The sequence below is a fragment of the Schistocerca gregaria genome, chromosome 11 (genome assembly GCF_023897955.1).
Source record: "Schistocerca gregaria isolate iqSchGreg1 chromosome 11, iqSchGreg1.2, whole genome shotgun sequence".
NCBI lineage: Eukaryota > Metazoa > Arthropoda > Insecta > Orthoptera > Acrididae > Schistocerca > Schistocerca gregaria.
In genome coordinates this window covers 146865475-146887082 of record NC_064930.1, presented here as the reverse complement: position 1 = coordinate 146887082, position 21608 = coordinate 146865475, and the positions used below count along the sequence as shown (strand labels likewise).

The 21608-nt window shown below is 43.5% G+C and overlaps 1 protein-coding gene across 1 annotated transcript in view; it reads right to left on the bottom strand.

Moving 5' to 3' along the window:
- LOC126295071 (5'-AMP-activated protein kinase subunit gamma-2-like) overlaps nt 1–21608 on the bottom strand; it is a gene marked incomplete at its 5' end in the record, with an annotated part of 207609 nt that overhangs the window by 105732 nt on the left and 80269 nt on the right. Inside the window, one exon of the mRNA XM_049987317.1 lies at nt 11913–11961. Coding sequence (XP_049843274.1) covers nt 11913–11961 — 49 coding nt within the window. The remainder of the gene's footprint in view (nt 1–11912; nt 11962–21608) is intronic.

The window sequence follows — 21608 nt, the reverse complement described above, 5'->3', positions numbered from 1 at the left end:
TGTACGCATTAATTTAATAATATCGGCCTACAAAATGATTGCGTGAGTTGTTTTCCAACGTGTAAGCACCAATATGGAACGTACATACAAAACTCTTATTACTCGAGATTAAAGCCACTTTAATTGGAAGGCAGAAATAGTCTGGAACATAAAGAAAATACGATCTGCAACAAGAAAAAGGGCGTTTCAAGTTTTAAATCGAATATTTACATACTCGCTCGCGTAATGGCCACGGAAACAAACCAAGCTTGCTATAGCTCGTCCCGACATCCAGTTCGCAATTACTACGTGCCGCTGATAGTCAGCGCGAGGTGGGTGAGAGCTTTGGAAGTTGGACAAATGGAATTACAGCTGCCTCCACAACGGTTACGAGCTGCGCTTCGCAGTAATAGGACAAAAGTTCCAAACCGGTAACCAAAATAAACATAAACAACGGCACAGACGGTCTGTCTCTGTCTTCCCACACTGTTACAGCGCTATTGTAAATGATTCATTCGTTCCAAAATATCACATGTAGAAATATGAATGATGCATCAATACCACGGCTAACTCGTCGTTTGCATTGTGCCCACCAGTTGGCGTTGCGAGCGCATCGCGTTGACGAAGCGGCGACAACGCACTAGAAGGCTGTGCGCGTGTGTTGCGGTATGCCGGAGATTTATCTGCTGTAGCGTTCATTCAGAATAAACTCTGCAAATAGAGCACGTTACGTTCGTACCGACAATTTTCTTTAAACAAAGGAGTACCGCTAAAACAAAGGAGTACCGACAAAGGAGTACCGCTAAAACAAAGGAGTACCGCTAAAACAAAGCAGTACCGCTAAAACAAAGCAGTACCGCTAAAACAAAGCAGTACCGCTAAAACAAAGCAGTACCGCTAAAACAAAGCAGTACCGCTAAAACAAAGCAGTACCGCTAAAACAAAGCAGTACCGCTAAAACAAAGCAGTACCGCTAAAACAAAGCAGTACCGCTAAAACAAAGCAGTACCGCTAAAACAAAGAAGTACCGCTAAAACAAAGAAGTACCGCTAAAACAAAGGAGTACCGCTAAAACAAGTGCGCCAAACGCGACCGAGGAAAAGCGTGACACAAAAGTTCGTGCACAGCCCAAAAACAAAATCGACAGTCCGCCCAAGCCACGAACTCGGTATACCGGAGTAAACTCTGTCAAAGATCTTGCAACGCTGCTTACGTTCCAAACAGCACCTTCTGCAACTCGGGCAACAATCAAAAACGAAAAACCGTGGCGGCCGCTTTCAATTTTGCACCGTAATGAAGAACGTATTTGAGAATTAACATTTCGCCTCCAAGCTGATATCAACACAATGTGACACTGTGGGTCACTGAACATTCTCACCAAATTGTGGCACGCGAATGAGATTCACCGAAGGTTAAGGTACACACACACACACACACACACACACACACACACACACACACACACACACACACACACACACACACACACCTGTACCGGGTGTTTTTCTTCAGCGAGAACAACTTTAAGTGTCTCGTTTCCTAATCTAATTCCCGCATCATCATCCGATTTAATTCGACTACATTGTATTATCCTCGTTTTGCTTTTGTTGATGTTCATCTTATATCCTTCTTTCAAGACAGTGTCCATTCCGTTCAACTGCTCTTCCAGTTCGTTTCCTGTCTGAAAGAATTACTATGTCATCGGCGAACCTCATTTTTTTTCGCCATAGATTTTAACACCTAGTCCGAATTTTTCTTTTCTTTCCTTCACTGCTTGCTCAGTATACAGACTGAATAACATCGGGGCTTCAACCCTGTCTCACTCCCTTCCTAACCACTGTTTCCCTTTCATGTCCCTCGAGTCTTATAACTGCCATCTGGTTTCTGTACAAATTGTTCTACTTTGAACTTCAAAAATACACATCACATACTATGCTTCATACAGAGTGTTTCAAAAATGACTGGTATATTTGAAACGGCAATAAAAACTAAACGAGCAGCGATACAAATACACCGTTTGTTGCAATATGCTTGGAACAACAGTACATTTTCAGGTGGACAAAGTTTCGAAATTACAGTAGTTACAATTTTCAACAACACATGGCGCTGCAAGTGATGTGAAAGATAAAGAAGACAACGCAGTCTGTGGGTGCGCCATTCTGTACGTCGTCTTTCTGCTGTAAGCGTGTGCTATTCACAACGTGCAAGTGTGCTGTGGACAACATGGTTTATTCCTTAGAACAGAGGATTTTTCTGGTGTTGGAATTCCACCGCCTAGAACAGTGTTGTTGCAACAAGACGAAGTTTTCAATGGAGGTTTAATGTAACCAAAGGACCGAAAAGCGATACAATAAAGGATCTGTTTGAAAAATTTCAACGGACTGGGAACGTGACGGATGAACGTGCTGGAAAGGTAGGGCGACTGCGTACGGCAACCACAGAGGGCAACGCGCAGCTAGTGCAGCAGGTGATCCAACAGCGGCCTCGGGTTTCCGTTCGCCGTGTTGCAGCTGCGCTCCAAATGACGCCAACGTCCACGTATCGTCTCATGCGCCAGAGTTTACACCTCTATCGATACAAAATTCAAACGAGCAACCCCTCAGCGCCGCTACCATTGCTGCACGAGAGACATTCGCTAACGATATAGTGCACAGGATTGATGACGGCGATATGCATGTGGGCAGCATTTGGTTTACTGACGAAGCTTACTTTTACCTGGACGGCTTCGTCAATAAACAGAACTGGCGCATATGGGAAACCGAAAAGGCCCATGTTGCAGTCCCATCGTCCCTGCATCCTCAAAAAGTACTGGTCTGGGCCGCCATTTCTTCCAAAGGAATCATTGGCCCATTTTTCAGATCCGAAACGATTACTGCATCACGCTATCTGGACATTCTTCGTGAATTTGTGGCGGTACAAACTGCCTTAGACGACACTGCGAACACCTCGTGGTTTATGCAAGTTGGTGCCCGGCCACATCGCACGGCCGACGTATTTAATTTCCTGAATGAATATTTCGATGATCGTGTGATTGCTTTGGGCTATCCGAAACATACAGGAGGCGGCGTGGATTGGCCTCCCTATTCGCCAGACATGAACCCCTGTGACTTCTTTCTGTGGGGACACTTGAAAGACCAGGTGTACCGCCAGAATTCATAAACAATTGAACAGCTGATGCAGTACATCTCATCTGCATGTGAAGCCATTCCGCCAGATACGTTGTCAAAGGTTTCGGGTAATTTCATTCAGAGACTACTCCATATTATTGCTACGCATGGTGGATATGTGGAGAATATCGTACTATAGAGTTTGCCAGACCGCAGCGCCATCTGTTGTTGACAATTGTAACTACTTTAATTTCGAAAGTTTGTCTGCCTGAAAATGTACTGTTGTCCCAAGCATATTGCAACAAACGGTGTATTTCTATCGCTGCTCGTTTAGTTTGTATTGCCGTTTCAAATGTATCGGTCATTTTTGAAACACCCTGTACGTACCGCTTGGGCTGCTAATGTCACGTGACGCGCTTTCCGCCAATCCCTAACTGCGGACTGAGGCAAACGCACGGGTATAGGATGGCCATACTTTCCTTCATACAGAGCCTCAAACGAGGCGGGGAACCCCTTCAATAGAGTAGCTACCCAACAAAACGGCCAACTTTCGCGTCGCTGGATTGGAAGTGGTGTGAAGATGTTGTCTACCTATGCCGTCGGGGCCTTCTGACTTTTTCCTTTTGGGGGGGGGGGGGGGGGTGAAGTTACACTAAGGACCGTGTTCACGTACGCCCAACGCCAAGAACACTGGAACAAGGGAGGGAATGCTTCAACGTTGCCAGGGCTGTTTCTATTAGACGAGACTAGGCAGCCGCCGAGGGGGGAGGGGGGGGGCGCAAAGTTATAGAGGGGGAGCCAAAATTATAGAGGGGGGGGGGCAAACGGTGGGTTGAATTAATTTCAAATCAAACTCCGAAAACAATGAGCGACTGAGGAGAAAAAGTGGAAAAGAGGAAAAATTACAACAGTGAACTGCTTTCAAAAGCATACGAAACACTTACTTAATACGTCTTTATTTACTTTGACGAAAGTAAACACTGCCGTCTCTCCGCCTCAAAACCGGCTCCTACAGAGTACGAAATTGAACGACTGCACCGGCCACTGACTTCGGACAACCACAAAAAGCGTCCCTCAACACGATTCGAACCTCGAACCATCTCGGATGAATGATCGGAAGCGGATTGCTTAGAACACTATGGCTAATAAAAGGTGTAGGAATCTCAACAGCAAATGCAAATGAGGCGCCATTTATTATTTAATCGTAAGGAAGTGGAGGTTGCAAAAGGTTATATTTATTAATTTTCATTTTAATAATCAATAGCCTCAGTTGCACCGTTTCACTGCAATTTATCTAGGTTTCAGTCGGGATAACCCAACCTCCTTGAAAAGAGTTATCCCGACTAAAACCTAGGTAAATTCTAGGTGAACGGTGCAACTGAGGCTGTTGATTATTAAAATTAATATTTATACAGTTGCTGACAAGACCGCGAAATGTTGAAGATATTTAAACTACAATTATTCGTTCCTTAATTAACACAAAAACGAAATGACACCAGGATTATGCAGATGACCTACATCGATGCTTCACAATGTCTCCCAAAGGCATACTGAAACTTCTGAATTCGAGTAAAAATTCATTCTTACCGGAAAACCATTATTTGTCAGCTTCTTTGCAATTCAGAAATATATATATAATTGATGCCAAACTCAGTTTTAGTTCGAAATGTTCACCACATTCTTCCTATTTCAGTTATTTCGGGGAAATTTCGAAAAGTGAAGCTAAGAAATTAGAAATTGAGGACATATCTTGTCCACAATCATTTTTAGGCACCTGAGGACAAAGCGAAGCACGAAAATTGAAGGTTCTCCCCAAAACACTGAGGATGTCTCGTCATCTTAGTTTAATCGTGTAATAGGAGATCTGCTTGTGTTGCGCAATTGGAGGTTGGTGGTGGAAGTGATGGTAGGGGCAGAAGGGGAGGGGGGTGGGAGGCGAAGTGGGATGGGACCGAAGAGAACAATGGTAGTAAATGTTAGTGGTGTCATTTTTTTAATTCTCTCCTGAGGTGACGGAACATCTGACGATCGCCCTGAATATTGAGGCCACGAGCAGACGAAATACCCTCAGACTTCAAGAAGAATATAATAATTCCAATCCCAAAGAAAGCAGGTGTTGACTGATGTGAACTGTCAGTTTAGTAAGTCACAGCTGCGACATACTAACGCGAATTCTTTACAGACGAATGGAAAACTGACAGAAGCCAACCTTGGGGAAGATCACTTTGGATTGCGTAGAAACATTGGAACACGTGAGGGAATACCGACTCTACGACTTATCTTAGAAGCTAGAGTGAGGAAAGGCAAACCTACGTTTCTAGCATTTGTAGAGTTAGAGAAAGCTTTTGACAAGGTTGACTGGAATACACTCTTTCAAATTGTGAAGGTGGCAGGGGTAAAATACAGGGAGCGAAACGTTATTTACAATTTGTACAGAAACGAGATGGCAGTTATATGAGTCGTGGGTCACGAAAGGGAAGCAGTGACTGGGAAGGGAGTGAGACAGGGTTGTAGCCTCTCCCTGATGTTAATCAATCTGTGTATTGAGCAAGCAGTGGCGGAAACAAAAGAAAAATTTGGAGTAAGTATTAAAATCCATGGAGAAGAAAAACTTTGAGGTTCGCTGATGAGATTGTAATTCTGTCAGAGACGGCAAAGGACTTGGAAGAGCACTTGAACGGAATGGACAGTGTCTTGAAAGGAGGGTATAAGATGAACATCAACAAAAGCAAAACGAGGATATAGAATGGAGTCGAATTAAGTCGGGTGATGCTGATGGAATTAGATTAGCAAATGAGACAAAGTAGTAAAGGAGTTTTGCTATTTGGGTTAGCAAAATAACTGATGATAGTCGAAGTAGAGAGGATGTAAAATGTAGATTGGCTATGGCAAAGAAAGCGTTTCTGAAGAAGAGATATTTGTTAACATGGAGTTTATATTTAAATGTGAGGAAGACGTTTCTGAAAGCATTTGTATGGAGTGTAGGCATGCATGGAAGTGAAACGTGGACGATAAATAGTTTGGACAAGTTGAGAGAAATGTGGTGCTACAGAAGAATGCTGAGGATTAGATGGGAAGATCACATAACTAATGAGGAGGTATTGAATAGAATTAGGGAGAAGAGGAGTTTATGGCACAACTTGACTAGATGAAGGGACCGGTTAGTAGGACATGTTGTGAGGCATCAAGGGATTACCAATTTGGTACTGGAGGGCAGCGTGGAGGGTAAAAACGTAGAGGGAGACCAAGAGATGAATACACTAAGCAGGTTGAGAAGGATGTAGGCTGCAGTAGGTACTGGGATATGAAGCAGCTTGCACAGGAGAGTAGCATGGAGAGCTGCATCGAATCAGTCTGACGACTGAAGACAACAACAACAACAACAACAACAACGAGGACTGGCGAGACGTAGCTACGTAAGGTATGGAACTATCGCGATTGTCGCTTGGACGTATGAGCAGGAGGAAGGGGGAGGGGCTCTTTGAACATTTGTGGAAGGCACAATGCAAACCTGTGGAGTTTACGGCTCTATTCATACGTCAATCACACTTGTGCACGTAACACTTTTGAATATACACCGCTCTGAAAGCGGATGCATCGCACGTGGCCGGCCTGTATTAGGAGTGGAGACGGTGCGCTTCGGACCTCAGCACGTCTTCAGTTACGAGAGTGGAGAGAGACGTCACTGGTGGGAGCCGGTGCACTGAAACTGCCGCGGGACACACACAGTCACACAAGACACACACAGGCACAGGCGCCACGTACTGCTGGCAGGTTCACGCGCGACGCGCGACACGCGGCGTCGACGTTCGTGTCGTCGCGGCCACCCCGGAGGCCCGCCGCACACTGCCCGCTGGCCAAACCGCCCGGTCGGCGGCACGCTACCCCCCCCCTCCCCCTCCCCCTCCCACCGGTACTACCCCCTTCATTCCAGAACAAGCTGGCCAACCTCTGCTGTGCCAGGTGCTAAGTGCACGGCTCCATCGGGAGGGCTATTTGCGTGCGGCCGCACCAGATGGTTGGTTCGGCGCCAGAAGCGGACCGGGTTCCGTCCATCCGTCACTGCGGGAACTCCCCTCCCACACGGCTGCCAACTGCTAAGATTAGAAGCGGCGCCGGAGCTGTGGCAACAAACAAAGCAAGGCCGAGGTCGCGATCGCGCCTTCCAATGGCAGACAACAACCTGCCCGCCAGAGAGGCAAACCCAGGACACCGCGAAGAGCGCCGTGTGTGTGTGTGTTCATCTACATTGGCTGATCCTGCCGTCATCCAGCCGGCACCACCCCTTCAGTGATAAACCGTGCTATCTGTTTAGTTTCCAATGTCAGCCTAAAAAGGAGGAGTAATTAATGTCTTTCAGCGTTCAGTCTGGACCATTGTGCTGTAGCGGGACTTTGAATTTCGCCGCGCTGCACTCGTTCCCTCAGATATAAATTGTGCCGTCGCAGCGGTATGAGCGCTCGACGGCAGAGAAAATAAGAAAATGAAGCTACAAAAAATTGTAACTGTTTTCGTTCTCTATCCGTCTATTGTCTGTTGAGAGCAGAAGCTTAACTTACTTATTAGCTAGTCTTGGTCGGATCAAGACGAAAAAACTTATTGATGTGCCGACGTATTGTGGAAGATTGTATGAAATTCGGAGGATGGAAGCAGCAACGTAAAATACATTGCATTCAATATCAAGATGGTTTTGATTTGTCTACATTAGTGATTCCTGGACAACGAAATTTATTGCAAGATTTCGGAGCAGCTACGACTTTTCAGAGAGAAATGAAGCAGGAGATTTTTGGAGAACAAGACCTGGACGCCGCACGAAATAAGACAAGTTAACACGGTAAAGGATGAACTCTTATCTACGCCATTTCCTCTTGTTAATCACGTTTTGTTATTCTCTGTTCTCTTTCAAATAATTTTTGTAGTGGAAATTGGCTTGATTTTTGCTCTCAAACGCCACAAGGACCACCCCAACAATAGCTTTTCCGAATCACAAAGTCCGGTAACTTTTCTTTAATACGAAGTCCGATTTGCATTTCGTTCTTTCCCTTTTTCACGGTCATTAACGATTTTAAAAACCTCTTTTTATTCACCAATTCTTCCCCCATTTTCAACCTTTTCTTCTCTTTTTCATTAACCGCTACAGTCCCCCTTATAAAATTCCTCCGTGATCCCCTATTCAGTGCTAACATTGGTGCCTCTTCTGATGTTAAACCTATTACTTCAAAATCATTCTTAACCGATTCCGGGTTCCTTCTCCTTGGTCTGCCCCGACTCCTCCTACCCTCTACTGCTGAACCCACGAGTCTTTCGTGTAACCTCGCTTCTCCCATGCGTGTAACATGACCCCACCATCTACGCCTGTTCGCCCAGACTGCTACATCTATAGAGTTCATTCCCAGTTTTTCTTTCGTTTCCTCATTGTGGACAACCTCAACTCGTCAATAATGTTGAAACTACTTCTGCAATCTGTTCTGGAGCATGTCTCACACTAAGACGTCCTACAAGTGATGTAAGAACCGTCTCGCATCAACCACTTCGCAGTGCAACGGCCCCTTTCCCACAGGACTGTGATTCTTTGCTGCATTTTATTATTGTCCGCCATCAGCGAAGACGTCAATAGAGTATATACACTGAATCTCAGAGGAAACCTGGTATAGGCATGCGTATTCAAATACGGAAATATGTAAGCAGGCAGAATACAGCGCTACGGTCGGCAAAGCCTATATAAGACGACAATTTTCTGGGGCGCAATTGTTACATCTTTTACTGCTGCTACAGTCACACATCAAGTTTTTTGAACTTGGTATTGCCGCAAGAGCAATGGGGCACAGCATTTCAGAGGTAGCCATGAAGTGGGGGATTTTCCGTTACGATCATTTCACGAGTATACCGTGAATATCAGGAATCCTGCAGGTTTGATGTTTTACCGGATTCCCGATATTGACGGTACACCCGTGAAATGGTCGTACGGGAAAATCCCCACTCTATCGCTATCTCGGAGATGACGTGCCCCATCGCTCGTGCGCCGACTATAACACGACTTCCAAACTCACTTAAATCCTGATAACCTGCCACTGTTGCAGCAGTAAACGATGAAACAACTGCGCCAGATACGTGCTGTCTTGTATAGGCGTTTCCGTGAATAAGCATGTCTATACCAGCTACTTTGGCGCTTCAGTGTCTCTATTCGTATACTTTCTCTTACCCCACCAATCCCTCAATCCGCCCTCACACGAGTAGTATATCTCATCTCGAAACACGCCAGACATATTTTCCACCACCTTGCCGCATGCTCCAAAACGACCCTATATGCGTTAATACCATCACGCATGGAATAACTTATCAGTGCTAATGGCGGATCCTCTGCCCTTTAGGCAACAGGACACATGCTGAACCGAGGTGACTTAAATGCTAATCCTCTCTGCCAAAGGTACTAATGTACATTCCCTTGTGAATATGAACGTCTTATCTCTATTTGTTCAAGCTGTTTTGTTTTATTCTGGCCCTGAGTCTATTTAGTACACGGGACAGCAGAGCAATTCACTACACCTGGTGCAACTACATTGCGTGTCCTGTGGATTACAACATCCCACAATGCTCGAAAATGAACACGTGTCGAAACTGCAGTCGCAATAAATAATGTTTTAACAGCCAAAAGCGGTTCACAAAAAATGGCTCTGACCACTATGGGACTTAACATCTGACGTCATCAGTCCCCTACAACTACTTAAACCTAACTAACCTAAGGACATCATCACACACATCCACGCCCTAAGTACGATTCGAACCTGGGACCATAGCGGTGGCGCGGTTCCACACTGAGGCGCCTACAACCGCTCGGCCACTCCGGCCGGCACCAAAAACGTTATTGTTTCATTTAGAAACTACGGAGGAACTGGTGTTTGAATTCATACAGTTATTAACGTAGTGCCTTTCGGCCACCTAGCTGACAATCTTTGGTGCGAAGTAGCTTGTAGACATCAATGACAGTTACAAGTCGTAATAACCTGTTTTTGTTGTTGTTGTTGTTGTTGTTGTTGTTGTTGTTGTTGTGGTCTTCACTCCTGAGACTGGTCTGATGCAGCTCTCCATGCTACTCTATCCTGTGCAAGCTTCTTCATCTCCCAGTATCTACTGCAGCATACATCCTTCTGAATCTGCTTAGTGTATTCATCTCTCGGTGTCCCTCTACGATTTTTACCCTCCACGCTGCTCTCCCAAAACTAAACTGGTGATCCCTTGATGCCTCAGAACGTGTCCTACCAACCGATCCCTTCTTCTAGTCAAGTTGTGCTCTTCTCCCCAATTCTATTCAATACCTCCTCATTAGTTATGTGATCTTCCCATCTAATCTTCAGCATTCTTCTGTAGCACCACATTTGAAAAACTTCTATTCTCTTCTTGTCCAAACTATTTATCGTCCATGTTTCACTTCCATACATGGCTACGCTCCATACAAATACTTTCAGAAACGACTTTCTGACACTTAAATCCATACTCGATGTTAACAAATTTCTCTTTTTCAGAAACGCTCTCCTTGCCATCGCCAATCTACATTTTATATCCTCTCTACTTCGACCATCATCAGTTATTTCTCTCCCCAAATAGCAAAACTCCTTCACTACTTCAAGTCTATCATTTCTATCATTTCCTAACCTAATACCCTCAACATCACCCGATTTAATTCGACTACATTCGATTATCCTTGTTTTGCTTAAGTTCATCTTGTATCCTCCTTTCAAGACACTCTCCATTCCGTTCAACTGCTCTTCAGGCTCCTTTGCTCTCTCTGCCAGAATTACAATGTCATCGGCGAACCTCAAAGTTTTTATTTCTTCTCAATGGATTTTAATGCCTACTCCGAACTTTTCTTTTGTTTCCTTTACTGCTTGCTCAAATAACCTGATAATGGACGATATACTGGGATGAGACGCGCCACAACTGTATATTTTTTAAAAATATTTATTGGAACAGTTTCAGTTGCAAATAGTCACACATGATAACTAGTTTAGACCACTTACAGGATTTAATTGGTCACCAGTCGTGGAAAGTCACATTCCTTAATAACTTGTGGCAACGGCGGCAGCAAACTTTAATAGTAGTAGGGGTAGTAGTAGTTTACTTTTCTTCCTTCAACTTGTGATTCGTACTCACTTAATTCACCACGCCGTTTGGTTTCGGCAAACATCGCAACATGTAGTCTACACAAAATAGAATTCCAAGAACATACTGTGGCAGATATGCCGTCTCGTTGTAAGATGGGGAAAAACCACAGTCCCGCAAGCGCCACCGAGCTAACCGTATAGTGTGTAGTTCAAGATTGCGAAGTTGAGTTCCTGCTTGCTACCGAAAACACAACAGAACACATCAGCAACAGAGACATTGGGCTGCAGCTCTGTTCCCATATCCTTGATGATTTTACGTATTACATGTATTTTCTTCTCTTTGGAAGACCTGTACGTTTTATATGCATACTTGATGTTTATATTGTATACTAATGACGTCATGTGACGTACTGCGCCATACGCTAAATCAACTGCTTGTTACAGTAAAAGGTTATCAGGACTGTTCAAAACAATACCCGTCTTCCGCATTTCCCAAACATATTTCAAACACCTTGTTCCATTTTACAACGTCCCAGCCTACGTTTCCAGCCCAAATACGGTGTGCCGAGCTTTAAAAAGTATTCAGCAAATAAAGTTTTAATGAAATATTTGAATTATATCAATCTATTGCTCACGCATGCTAACGCCCCCCCCCCCCCCCCCCACATACACACACACACACACACACACACACACAATAATGAAGCGATGCGTTTTCACTTACCCAGATCCTGGATGTTGACCTTCTCAAGGAACGGATCGGCAACCGGCAACTGGAAAAAAAAAAGATGGAGAAGAATAAATTAATGGTCACTGGGCTATGTTGGTATTTGAACTGGCACCCAGGTACCACAGTAAAAACATTAGGTCTGAAAAAAAACCAAAAATTTTAAAAAATCATACTTGTAACAGAATTTCCTGTCAGCCGCAGTGTATTTGTGTTGGGGATTTTTTTATGCTATCAGTGAATCTGTGCATGTGTAATATTTAAATCTCTGACAGTGTATTGGTTTTTACAATACGGCAAACTGCCGGATGTCAGTAGCCTGTAAGGGCAACGTCTGTGTCAGCTGATCTTGATGGCAGGGTCACATGTACTCCAGTCAAGACTGTCTCTGGTCCACAGTCCAATTTCTTAAATGCCGGCTAGGGTGACCGAGCGGTTCTAGGCGCTTCAGTCTGGAACCTCGCGACCGCTACGGTCGCGAGGTTCGAATCCTACCTCGGGCATGGATGTATTTTATGTCCTCAGTTAACATCTGAGGTCATCAGTCCCCTAGAACTTATAAGTCCCACAGTGCTCAGGGCCAAGCCTTTCTTAAAACAGCCATGTTTACTTACACGACACACATTTGTATCCATTTCCGCGAAACCAGACAAACTCAAATTGTGCAACTGTTTTTTTAAGTTACGGATACTAATTCCCACAATATCAAATGCTCCTGGTTTGTCCTCCTAACAAAATGGTTTTAGTGGTCGGGGGCGAATGCAGTGGCTTGGGTGGGGGGGGGGGGGCGGTATAGTATCCACTAAAAGAGAATTTCAATTTTCGACAAATCACGGTTCTTGATGTGTGTTTAAGTGGTAAACACTTTAAATGTACACATTATAATGTACCAAAACAAACGTTTTAAGTGAAGAAGTGAAATAATGTATCAAAACGAACGTTTTAACTGAAAAAGTGAGTAATATACAGGACCTAGATGCATTTTTCTGAAGGCCTAGTTGGTGACCAGTTTTCCGTGCCTAAGCAGATAATGCGCCCAATGCCACCCGACTGTACCACAAGTCCGTCGCTCTGATCTGCGGGCACATTTTCTACAGACGACGCATGCCTACCTGACAATACCACCCGACTGCAGCACGCTGTTCTGTATCGGACGTGTTAACACGACAAAGAATGTTGCTTTATTAATTCAAAATTGTCACAAAGTCGTAGAGTGGTGGATAATACACACATGAAAAAGAAGTTTTGCATCACTCCGCTTCCCAGAACTCCTGAAGATAGACGTTGATTGTGGCGAAGGTGTTCACTCCACGGTCTATTTACTTCGAGGAAACATGCATAACACAACGTGTAATCCTGCCCCTTAAACCACTTTACATGGAACTCACCTACCGCACTTAACTTTTCATTGAGACATACGAGTCTCATCTTTGTCTACCCATAAAACACAGCCGGGACTCGAACCCGGGCCCCCTTGTTCGTATCATTATTGCAGATAAAGTTGAGACACAAATGTCTCAAGGAATTTTTAATTTTATCAGATCTAGAAAAGGCACATGACCGGGTTCCTAGCAGGAAGTTATTGTCTGTTCTACGAGATTATGGAATAGGAGGCAAACTTTTCCGAGCAATTAAAGGTCTTTACATGGATAGTCAGGCAGCAGTTAGAGTTGACGCTAAATTGAGTTCATGGGTCAGGGTAGTTTCAGGGGTAAGACAAGGCTGCAACCTGTCTCCACTGTTGTTCATATTATTTATGGATCATATGTTGAAAACAATAGACTGGCTGGGTGAGATTAAGATATGTGAACACAAAATAAGCAGTCTCGCATACGCGGATGACTTAGTTGTGATGGCAGATTCGATTGAAAGTTTGCAAAGTAATATTTCAGAGCTAGATCAGAAATGTAAGGACTATGGTACGAAGATTAGCATCTCCAAAACGAAAGTAATGTCAGTGGGAAAGAAATATAAACGAATTGAGTGCCAAATAGGAGGAACAAAGTTAAAACAGGTGGACGGTTTCAAGTACTTAGGACGCATATTCTCACAGGATGGCAACATAGTGAAAGAACTGGAAGCGAGGTGTAGCAAAGCCAATGCAGTGAGCGCTCAGCTACGATCTACTCTCTTCTGCAAGAAGGAAGTCAGTACCGAGACTAAGTTATCTGTGCACCGTTCAATCTTTCGAGCAACTTTGTTGTATGGGAGCGAAAGCTGGGTGGATTCAGGTCACCTTATCAACAAGGTTGAGGTTACGGATATGAAAGTAGCTAGGATGATTGCAGGTACTAGTAGATGGGAGCAATGGCAGGAGGGTGTCCACAATGAGGAAATCAAAGAAAAACTGGGAATGAACTCTATAGTTGCAGCAGTCTGGGCGAACAGGCTTAGATGGTGGGGTCATGTTACACGCATGGGAGAAGCAAGGTTACCCAAGAGACTCGTTGGTTCAGCAGTAGACGGTAGGAGGAGACCAAGGAGAAGGTACCTGGATTCGGTTAAGAATGATTTTGAAGTAATAGGTTTAACATCAAAAGAGGCACCAATGTTAGCACTGAATAGGGGATCATGGAGGAATTTTATAAGGGGGACTATGCTCCAGGCATAATCAGTCTTAGACGAAGACGAACACGACGAAGACGAACATGACGATGATATCTATGGCTCTTTTACACTTGAGGTATGTCCAATACTGCAGTGCTATTCCAGTACTGTATAGCTTTGGCAATAGTGGTGATTTAAGAAGGGGGGAATAAGCTGAAGATATAACTGAAATTTGTTTTAGGGATGACAGTGGATTGATTGGTTGGTTGATCTGGGGGAGGGACCAAACAGTGAGGTCATCGGTCTCGTCAATTAGGAAATGATGCGGAAGGAAGTGGGCGTGCCCTTTCAAAGGAACGATCCTGGCTTTTGCCTGAAGCGATTCAGGGAAATCACGGGAAACCTACGTCGGGCTGGGCGCACGCGGGTTTGAACTGTCATCCTCCCGATTGTGGGTCCAGCGCGCTAACCGCCGTGCCACACCACTTGGTGGGGGGCACTCAACTTTGACAAAATGGCTCTGGGCACTATGGCACTTAACATCTGCGGTCATCAGTCCCCTAGAACTTGGAACTACTTAAACCTAACTAACCTAAGGACATCACACACATCCATGTCCGAGGCAGGACTCGAACCTGCGACCGCAGCGGTCGCGCGGTTCCAGACTGAAACGCCAGGAACCGCTCGGCCACCGCGGACGGCCAACTTAGACACTTCGCGCATCTGTGCTACCTACACTGCTGCACTGGTTTAATGGCCAGCACTCCTGTCTCGTAGGCAAGGTCTCCCAGGTTCAAGTTCTGGCTGCGGCACAAATTTCAATTCATTTCTTTAGTTTCTATCGCTATCGAAGGTCACAAATGTTTTACGAAAATTGCTAAATGCCATTTTCCTATCGCTCACTGCAATGTATTACAACAGCCTTAATGTGCTTTCATATTATACAGTGTGGACCATTGATAGTGACCGGGCAAAATATCTCACGAAATAACAATCAAAAGAAAAAACTACAGAGAACGAAACTCGTCTAGCTTGTAGGGGGAAACTAGATGGCGCTGTGGTTGGCCCACTAGGTGGTTTTTTTTTTAAAAACAGGCACCCTCATTTTTTATTACATATTCGTGTAGTACGTAAAGAAATATTATTTCAGTTAGAGCACTTTTATTGCTTTGTGATAGATGGCGCTGTAATAGTCACAAACGTACAAGTACGTGGTATCACGAAACATTCCGCCAGTGCGGACGTATTTGCTTCGTGATACATTACATGTGTTAAAACGGACCGTTTACCAATTGCAGTAAAGGTCGATATCGTCCTGATCTATGGCTATTGTGATCAAAATGCCCAACGGGCGTGTGCTATGTATGCTGGTCGGTATCCTGGACGACATCATCCAAGTGTCCGGACCGTTCGCCGGATAGTTACGTTATTTAAGCAAACAGGAAGCGTTCAGCCACGTGTGAAACGTCAACCACGACCTGCAACAAATAACGGCCAAGCAGGTGTTTTAGCTGCTGTCGCGGTTAATCAGTGAATCAGTAACAGACAAATTGCGCCAGAATCTGGAATCTCAAAAACGTCGGTGTTGAGGATGCTACATCAACACCGATTGCACCCGTACTATATTTCTGTGCACCAGGAATTGCATGGCGACGACTTTGAACGTCGTGTACAGTTCTGCCACTGGGCACAAGAGAAATTACGGGACGATGGCAGATTTCTTTCATGCGTTCTTTTTAGCAACGAAGCGTCATTCACCAACAGAGGTAACCTAAACCGACATAATATGCACTGTTGGGCAACGGAAAATCCACGATGGCTACAAGTGGAACATCAGCGACCTTAGCGGGTTAATGTATGGTACGACATTATGGGAGGAAGGATAATTGGCCCCCATTTTATCGATGTCAATCTAAATGGTGCCATGTATGCTGATTTCCTACGTAATATTCCACCGATGTTACTACAAGATATTTCACTGCATGACAGAATGGCGATGTATTTCCAACATGATGGATATCCGGCACATAGCTCGCGTGCGGTTGAAGCGGTTTTGAATAGGATATTTCATTGACAGGTGGATTGGTCGTCGAAGCACCATACCGTGGCCCGCACGTTCACCGGATCTGACATCCTTGGATATCTTTCTGTGGGGAAAGTTGAAGGACATTTGCTATCGTGATCCACCGACAACGCCTGACAACTTGCGTCAGCGCAGTGTCAATGCACGTGCGAACATTACGGAAGGCGAACTACTCGCTGTTCAGAGGAATTTCGTTACACGTATTGCCAAATGCATTGAGGTTGACGGACATCATTTTGAGCATTCGTTGCATTAATGTGGTATTTACATGCATTGAGGTTGACTGACATAATTCTGAGCATTTATTGCATTAAAGTGGTATATACGGGTAATCTCGCTGTAACGGCATCCGTTCTCACAAATGATATGTTTGTGACTATTACAGCGCCTTCTATCACAAAGCGAAAAAAGTCGTCCAACTAAAACATTCCCTTTTCTTTACGTACTACACGAATATGTAATAAAGAATGGGGGTTGCTAGTTTAAAAAAAACGACATCTAGCGGGCCAACCATAGCGCCATCTGGTTTCCCCTTCAAGCTAGACAAATTTCGTTGTTTGCAGTTTTTTCGTTTGATGGTTATTTCTTGAGATATTTGGCCCGGTCACTGTCAATGGACCAACCTCTTTAGGCGTTACCAACCGCAGCGCCGTATTATGCCTGTTTGCGTATCTCTGCTTTTCAATACGGACGCTTATACGAGTTTCTTTGACACTCCAGTGTTCTACCCGTGCACTGAGCATGCTAAATTACGACTGCCCCACTGACATACGCTGATGGCCATCTAAACCAACATCGATTAAAATTAAGCACACCTTAAAGTATTACTGTCTCTGTAAGACCGGTGTTCGTTACTGAACAAGAAAAATACACACGTTTCTGGACTCTGCTATTTGCTGCTAAAATCATATTAGCGTAGAAAATAAGGCTGAGAACTTGAGGGAGGGGGGGGGGGGGGGATGGAACATACACACACGAGTATCTAATTCGAGCAGCAGTTTGATGACCAATGTTCTACGATTTTTCCACAGTTTGTTGTCTACTTCCGTTGAAGTTGGAGGAAAAGAATACTGGCTTTTCATCGTTCCCATTCGCCACGGGGTTATTACAGGTAAAGCACAAAGCCTGGAAACCAAAATTGGATGACCGGTGTAATGCCACTTCCTCGGACGAGAAATAAAAATCAAAAATTAGCCGCCAATACCCCAAAGATTTCCCCACAAAGTCCCAAATTCCCAGAAAAGTGAATAAGCGAACGAAGTTCCATTTATCACTATTATTAGGACAGTAACAAGTAATTAAATCAGGACTCCAAGACTTGACAATTTAGCAATCTACAAAAGAAAGATTAAATTTCAGTAAAATAAAACCAAAATCCTAATAAATCGCAAAATTAGCGTAAGTTAACATTTGCAAAGTAGAACCAACGATCCCAAAGAATACTCCGTGTGAGTACTCTTTGGGAATCGTGAGTAATGACTAAGTATGATTCAATGCATTGTCACTACGTTACGTGAGTTAGCAGAAGCACGTCATATATCTGAATGCTCGTACATGTAGGCGCGCTTAGATTGTTTTTGAGATTGAATAATTGCGATCTATTATGGCGCAGTAATACGATCTTCTGACTTCAAATGTCACAGCATTTAAATTCGAACGGAGGACTTTTACCTACTAGAATAAAGTGAAGTTTTCAAAAAATGGTTCAAATGGCTCTGAGCACTATGGGACTTAACATCTATGGTCATCAGTCCCCTAGAACTTAAAACTACTTATACCTAACTAACCTAAGGACAACACACAACACCCAGCTATCACGAGGCAGAGAAAATCCCTGACCCCGCCGGGAATGGAACCCGGGAACCCGGGCGCGGGAAGCGAGAACGCTACCGCACGACCACGAGATAAGGGCAAAGTGAAGTTTTAACTAGATAATTGTACTAAACATTACTTAGACAGTGATTTAGGCAACGAACACTGATAGACAATTTTCATTCATAGTAGCCAGTGGTTTATAGAACTTCAGTGAAAGGTCCGAAGCATATAATTTAAATCCCCACAGCACCTGGAAAAGTTTTCTTCTCAAGACTCTCTTAGGAAGTGACATATTGTGCAATAAAACACCGTCTCGCGCCAAGTCGTTCATTTGTCATTTAAAATCCTTCAAATTATTGACATGAAACTCCCGAGGAATAATTACGCATCAGCGATAATATTTGAGTGTAGCGCTCGGCGCTTGTGTAGAATCTTTGACTCAAATAAGACCACTGTTAACGATTTCTTAGATACTTGAAATTATGACCGGCTTGTAGGGAATTTGGTGTGGACGTGACTGTGTTGGTTTTATCATTAATATTTCATCATTAATCAGTTAAACATCGATTACAAACGATTAATTACGATTATTGGTGAAGTAAATATGTCACGCGCGTCGACATTTCGGTTCAGCACTGTTATTTTGTGTAACGTCGTCTTCGTAACTTGATAACGATCTCAACACACTACCGACTGTCGCCGATTTGTAGCCAAGTCAAGTACAAATCAAACCAAATCATCAAGAAGAAGAGCCGTTATACCGGACACGCTGGAAGGTGCGAGACGAGGGAAACGTTCCTGTGGCACAGTACCCACAGGTTATACTGATCTACACGCAGTTAACTGCTGATCTGATGAGAGGAAAAATATCGATTCATTCGGAATGAATAAATTTCAGGGGAGGTTGAAACGGGCTAAACATCGAGATGGTGAGTCCCTTTCTTCTGCTTTAATAACCGAAACATAAATATCTACAGAAGGAAACAATGGACTGCTACTGTGACACTTGCGGCGTCGCCTAAGGCAGAGAGGGATCAAGAAGGTGGGAGCACGACGTAAAGATACGATGGTAATAAATAACGGAATGCAGTAGGGGAGCTGCGCCTGTCTTGAGCATCCCTTCTCCCCCACGTCTGCTGCGAGAGTTCATAGGTCACACCAGACTGACGGTTCCTCTCCAGAGCCTTAAGCCTTCTCCATGGTCTCAGAGTTTGTAACGTGACAGAATCATCCTCAATAGCGTATGGGTAATGCTGATAAATAATTTTGGAAAAATTTTCTATGTATACAAAGGTAGGTCCCGCGGTCTGGAAATCGGTTACTGATTAAAAGAAAAAAATCCTTGCAGCCAGAGTTTAATTTATTTTTAATTGCAAATCATCAGACGGCTCCCTCCGTACGATCTAATACAATGGAAATTCACAATAAAAAAATTAATTTCCGAACTTCAGTTTTTCGTGGTGCTAATTTGAAACTTGTTAGGGGCGTTCGACAGTTTGCTCATTTTTAATTGTTACTCACCGCCACCTATACGGGTGACCGTAATTTTGAACTCTGGATGCCACAAGCTGAAAAGCGTTTCATCTGTTTCTTACTTTTTATTAATGTTGTATTTGTTGAACACTAATTCCATTAATTAAATTATTCCAAAATAAAAATAGTTCTTACTGCCCATATAGTGTACTGAACATTTATTTACCTTCACGTATTCCCATTTCAGTGCTTCATAAATCGCTTCACACATTTCTGGAATTACTGTATTTTGGTTAATGAGCGATGTGATATTCGAGTGCTGTGTTGAAAACTGTAGAAGCTCTCTACTGTATCAAGAAATCCCAGTGTCGCAGTTTGACTGTCTTCTGCACGTATAGCATTCCTTAAGAGACTATTCTGTTTTGTAACGTGAGAAGCCACTTCCCTGAGCAAATACTGATATACACTCTCGTCCATTCGTAAGTAATTTCTATATTAACACTTCAGTTCCTCCACTTGCAGATCTCTTAACAAATTTTGATGACTGCTTTTATCATCTCGACGAAATACCTAGGGCTTCATTCAAGTATGTTTGTTTCTTTTTTTTCGCCGCTTTTCTCCCACATACACAATGCAATTGTGGTATTAGCAAATGCAGCGCATTAAAACAAGCTGTCGTCCGGCATCTTGAAATTTGACGAAAAATATGACTACAGTGTGATATTTTTTTTTAGCGCCATGTCAAAGCTCTTTCTCAAAGAAATTTGACGAATATCTGATTATATTTCTTTGTCAAAGAAATGAAATAGAGTAATACCGGCCTTACGCCGGAAATAAACCGTAATAATGTCAAATATACTATATTTATTAATATTTTCGTCAGTCACAAGCGAAGGATACATGAAGAAAAATTTTAAAAATCAATAAAATCAATCTCGATTTCGTCCTCAGATTTTGCATTATTTATTAGCAACCGGTTTCGGCCCTCATTAGTTATGTGATCTACCCATCTAATCTTCAGCATTCTTCTGTAGCACCCCCATTTCGTAAGTTTCTATTCACTTCCTGTCTAAACCATTTATCGTCCATGTTTCACTTCCATACATGGCTACACTCCACACAAACACTTTCAGAAAGGACTTCCTGACAAATCTATAGTCGATGTTAACAAATTTCTCTTCTTTACAAACTCTTGTAGGGATTATTGAAAGTCAGATTGCGTTGCGCCAAAAATATTGTGTGTCAGTTTAAGCACAGTCATGTATAATTGTTCTTATGGGACGTTTCATATGTCGACCCTTAGCCGAGGATACCTCACTGGAATCTTCTGATTTTTTCTTGTAGTTTTTGTAGTTAGTGTAGCCTTTGTTTATTGCTAGCGCGTAATTGTAGAGAGAATTTCCTCTGTAGTTGTAGTTTTTCATTGTTGTACAGTAAAACAGTTGTGGCATGCATGTAGGTTTGCACCAAGTATTTCGCAGTTGCGCTTGCAATTAACGAGATATTATTTTCAGTGCTACCTTAATGTGTTCTCTTATTTTTGCTCTTCAAATTGTGCTTTTCTGTGTTATCGTGTGAAATATTGTGACAATAATGGCGTGTGAAAAACGTAATACTAGGCTCCAAAGTAAACTGAGAAATGACAGTGAAGACGAAAGCAGTGTGTTAGCGCCACCATAACTAATGTTCAAAGTAGTAATTTGGTAATTGTACATAGGGAAATGGAGCGGGCTGCAAATAATGGTGCAGGCAGTGAAACAATTAGTGAACAGGAA